This window comes from Mixophyes fleayi, chromosome 5 (genome assembly GCF_038048845.1).
Source record: "Mixophyes fleayi isolate aMixFle1 chromosome 5, aMixFle1.hap1, whole genome shotgun sequence".
In the NCBI taxonomy this organism is placed as follows: domain Eukaryota; kingdom Metazoa; phylum Chordata; class Amphibia; order Anura; family Limnodynastidae; genus Mixophyes; species Mixophyes fleayi.
In genome coordinates, this window is record NC_134406.1 from 261,864,213 (window position 1) to 261,868,926 (window position 4,714).

Consider the following 4,714-nt stretch of genomic DNA (forward strand, 5'->3'; position numbering starts at 1 on the left):
TCTTCTTGAGCTTCGATGCAATAATGAAGCACGTATTGCATTTGAAAACAAAGCAGATCTGTCATATTTTTGGATGTCAACAGCTGCAAAGGCATCAAAATTGCACATGAGGAGGCAGTCAAAATGTTGCTGCCTTTTGCAAAAAACCTACCTTTGCGAACAAGGATTTTCCACTCTCACGAACATAAAAACAAAGCAGAGAAATCGATTGGATGCTGAAGACTGTATCCAAATTGCTCTGACATCAAAATGCCCCAATATTGATGCTCTCGTATCAAAAATGAAGCAACATCATTTCTCCAAAACCTGCTACATGAAAAAACAGTCAGTATTTAACTTATGTGCAAAATAGAAAACTAATTTGCACCCCTTGCATTGTAGCATGGTTTTGTCCAGGAGACTACTTACTCAATTTTTTTTTTAACTTAACTTTCCTTAATGAATCAGGCCCAATGACCATATAAAAGTATAAACCTTAGGCCAGGTGATTTTATACAGGTCACAGAAATCATCCCTTGTGTACTATATAAAAGTAATCTACAGCGCATCCTGAAACATTGTCAATTGGCAAGGAACTCCAATTAGTTTGCACAGTGAAGGAATATATACCCTGAGGTTATACGTCATAAAACCAAGGTTTGTTCTATACAAGGGACCCCGCATAAAACCTTTGCTTACACACACACAGTGAAACTCCTTCGTGAATATACACGAAAGTAATTTACTCCAAAAGCAAACAGAACATAATGCCAACAAGGGTCCCAGCACACATCTGCTTTTAATACATCTGAAAGTCTATTGATCATTAATGGGGTTTGCGTATAATGCCACCCACTGATTTTTCATTGATTTGTTTTGTAACCTTGAGTGAGTTGAAGGACTTTTTTTTTTTTTTTTGTTAGTTATTAGTGGCTGTGGGGGAAGCACAAAGCCAAACATGAGTGTGTTATTATCCCTTAGGGTCAATGGATACCAGTAGCTCACACAGAAACTTTGTGCTAAGGCTCAGGTCAGCCCGGGGATTCCAGTAAATCTAACGTAACACTTTAGACAAGATCCTACCTAAGAATCAATAATAAATGTGCATTTACTGGAAGCCTCTAGATCTGCACAAGGAAAGTCGGCTACATATTGATTCAACGGCTTAGGATAAATACACCGACTGATAAGGATCTAAACTGATGTTTACCTAAATGATTAGCAATCAGAGAAGGAGATGATCTCCTCACTCATTGCAGAAAAAACACAGATTTTTATGCCTTAAAATTGGATTGATCAATTCAAAATTTACACTTAAAGAGCTACAAAGGACGGGCTGTTTGAGTTCCCTTTATCACGGCTGCTTAGTAATCAGCATTTGACACTTGACTTGTGATACTGTGAATGGTTCAGACATTACGCAGCTGCCGGTATTTTTCACACTTTGTGGAGAGAAGTCTCACATCTCTCAGAGGAAATCAGTTTAGTCCTTCAGAACAGACATCACCGAAATACACATTTTATGTTGGCCTACTTAATGATCCCTGTGAGCTGTGTATTTCAATTTGGGGGGGAGAAATTAGGTTTAACTTTTTCAGTTCTAGAATTAAAGTCTTCACTATAAACACAATTTCAGCTTCAAGACTTTAATTGCCATCTACATTGACTTAGCCACATGAAATCTGAAAGAAGAAACTAGGAAACATGATCGTAAATGATACTACTTCCATTTGTACAGTCACATGCAGACTTGGGTTACAACCATCTGTATAAGTATGACATCATACTGACAACAGTAAACTACACATAGCATGGATCACACCAGCTGAGTGGGTCTGAAAAGGACTTTTAACGTTTAATTTTTGTTGTCTGGGTACCTCTTTTGCCCAAGATTGCACGTACTTATATTTGTACAATTTATTTCTTAAATTATTTACCCAAAACAATCGCTATTTACAGTAAACTTTAGCAACTTTGCATGCACATATGGTTTCCTTTTTCAAATACACTGACCATTTCTCTATAGGTTTTGTTTTCTTCTGAGTTTTCAAGGGCATATTTCATGCATAAAAAGCAGCAGCAAAACTCTTCAGAGAGATTTCAGTTTTTAACACTGTACATCACTTTTGTGGGTTTCGTTCAGACTTGTATGACATTTAGCTTATAATATGCCCTTGTAAACTGTTAATCGGCACACTACATTGCAAGCCAAAGAAGACACACAAGGTGACCTGAGCACAACATTTTTAGGTTGGACTTAGCCTAATCTTAAATAGAGACTTCAATGTATGTTATGGCTTTTGTTAGAGGAAGTTTGCAGTATTTTTGGCTTTGCAAGTACCTCTTTTAGATGCAACATACAAATACATGTTTTTGTACATTTTTGGGCAAACCTAGAGCAAGTAAATCCCTTACCTAATTAATATGATTTGCTCTTAATTAAAATTGACTGCACGCCAGGCGTAACTGACTTATAGTCGCCCCCCCCCCCCCCCCCCCCCAAGAATACATAAGAAATAGATCCTACCGTACCGTTTTTCTCCAAGTATCCATTCTTCTATGGTGCCGTTTTGATTTTTTTCCCATAATGAGAGACAGAGAGAGAGAGGATAAGTGACCCTTTCTGAAGCCTGGAGAAGACAGAACTGTTTGGAAGTGGGACAGGGAAGGTTTGTTTGCGTTAGAGATTTATGCAATGCTGATGAAGTAAGGGTGGCAGCTGTCCTTGAAGACAATGGTCCTATTGGCGGATGTTGGGCAAACAAGAGAGCTGCTAGTTTCCCTCACACGCATGATCTTTTGAGGAAAGTGCCAATACATTGGACTTAGCATTATAATTACCTCATTTCTACAGACCTCTAATGAGTTTTATTGTATGCCTCACGTTTGTATTGTACTATAAGACAGCTCAGGCATGTCGAAAAATAAAATGCCCCTCTCTTGGATACATTTTATGGCGGTTTGGCACTATGATAATATTTTTCAATAATCCTATGCAAATAAAATTCGCACCCTAGTCAATGTATATGATTATATGTAGATCACAAGTGGGGCAGTTAGTGCTACAGTCATTTTTAAAACTAATCACATTGCAGCTTAATTAATGCATCAAGAGTCCAAAAAACTAATGTGCTATGAAATAAAAAGTCAAATTCAGGTAGCTTTATCAAACCTTCCAAACAGGAAAGTGGAGGTGTTGCCCATAGCAACCAATCAGATTGTAGCTAACATTTTCTAGAATGGACTAGATAAATGATAGCTAGAATCTGATTGGTTGCTATGGGCAACACCTCCAGCCTTGGCATCCAAGGCTCTTCAGCAAGGACAATAGTGACCCCTTCAGGACATGACAGCACATTACCAAACATACAGTTTGGCGGCAGCAATGTGGGTTGAACCAAATATCCATGAGCACACAGCTTCTCCATTTACCAGAGGCCACTGACATCACTGACGACCTTTGGAGCCGGGAGGCTGCACGCTCATGGATGGGCTCCGCACACAAAATGGCTGCCTTATGCATGTAGGAAACGTACACAAAGTAGGGGCCAGAACACAACAAATAACATTTAAACATTTGTTTCCTAAATAGCGGGGATAATTTTTACTTGGTTTTACAGAAACTTGCCCTTGTAAGAGAAAAGGTAATATATTGAAGGTGTTACACTCATAAAAATTATTAATTTCACTATTAAGACATAAAGGTGAACCAAGCAGTATTCTAGGAGAAAAATAAAAACATTTAATAAAGTTGGTGGTTGGAGGACAAATGGAGGTGTTGCCCATAGCAACCAATCAGATTCCAGCTGGTTTTCTAGAATGTACTAGAAGTGATGGCTAACCTGTGACACTCCAGGTGTTGTGAAACTACAAGCCCCAGCATGCTTTGCCAGTAGATAACTAGCTGATAGCTGGTGGAGCATGCTGGGACTTGTAGTTTCACAACACCTGGAGTGTCACAGGTTAGCCATCACTGTACTAGATAGATGATAGGTAGAATCTGATTGGTTGCTATAGCCAGCACCTCCACTTTTCCTTTTTAGAATGTTTGATAAGTCTACCCCCATAGAGACTTCAACTTGACACAATTTGTCTGCTCCAGAACTATGCCCTGGTTTCCTGACTGAATTAAGGTAAGCTTGATTATTTCAGTTCCTATGAAAGAATAATTGTGCATGAATTCAATATGGGAGCCGAAGTTGATTCAGGAGGAAATTTCAGTGGCGAATTTGGGACCATGCAAACATATCCCAGGGATATATATATATATATATAAATATATATATATATATATATATATATATATATATATATATATATATATATATATATATATATATATACATACAAGTTAACCCGTGCATGATACTTATGCATTCTAGTCAAATCAAGCTACTTAAGGTGTTAAAAAGGTTCTTGTCATGCATTTGGACCTAGCCCAGGCAGACTCAGGGGAAGATCGTTACTTCCCGACGCAAGCGCCCTTTTTAATGTGTGTTCATGAGGTAAAATTACCTCACGAAAATGAGTTTGAGCCCTCAACTCGTAAATTTAGCCTTTACTACCCCACCCACGGGGGGAAGGGGGGATGATGGAAGTTAACTGACTTCACTATTCTAATTTTTTTGTCAAATAATGTCAGTATACCAAATTTCAGGTCAATTGGATGAGCCCTTTCTGAGAAAATAGTTTTTTTCACACACACACACACTAACACACACACTAACACACACAC

At 38.3% G+C, this 4,714-nt stretch overlaps 1 protein-coding gene across 6 annotated transcripts in view; it reads right to left on the bottom strand.

Moving 5' to 3' along the window:
* ENPP2 (ectonucleotide pyrophosphatase/phosphodiesterase 2) overlaps positions 1-2,631 on the bottom strand; it is an 86,778-nt gene extending 84,147 nt beyond the window's left edge. For 3 of the 6 annotated variants that reach the window (XM_075214003.1, XM_075214000.1, XM_075213999.1), the window contains exon 1: positions 2,512-2,630. In XM_075214003.1, coding sequence (XP_075070104.1) covers positions 2,512-2,565 — 54 coding nt within the window. In that variant the 5' untranslated portion in view covers positions 2,566-2,630. Of the gene's footprint in view, positions 1-2,511 lie in introns of all 6 variants that reach the window. The other 3 variants (XM_075214002.1, XM_075213997.1, XM_075214001.1) reach the window with 2 other exon arrangements.
* Positions 2,632-4,714: the final 2,083 nt, after the last annotated feature.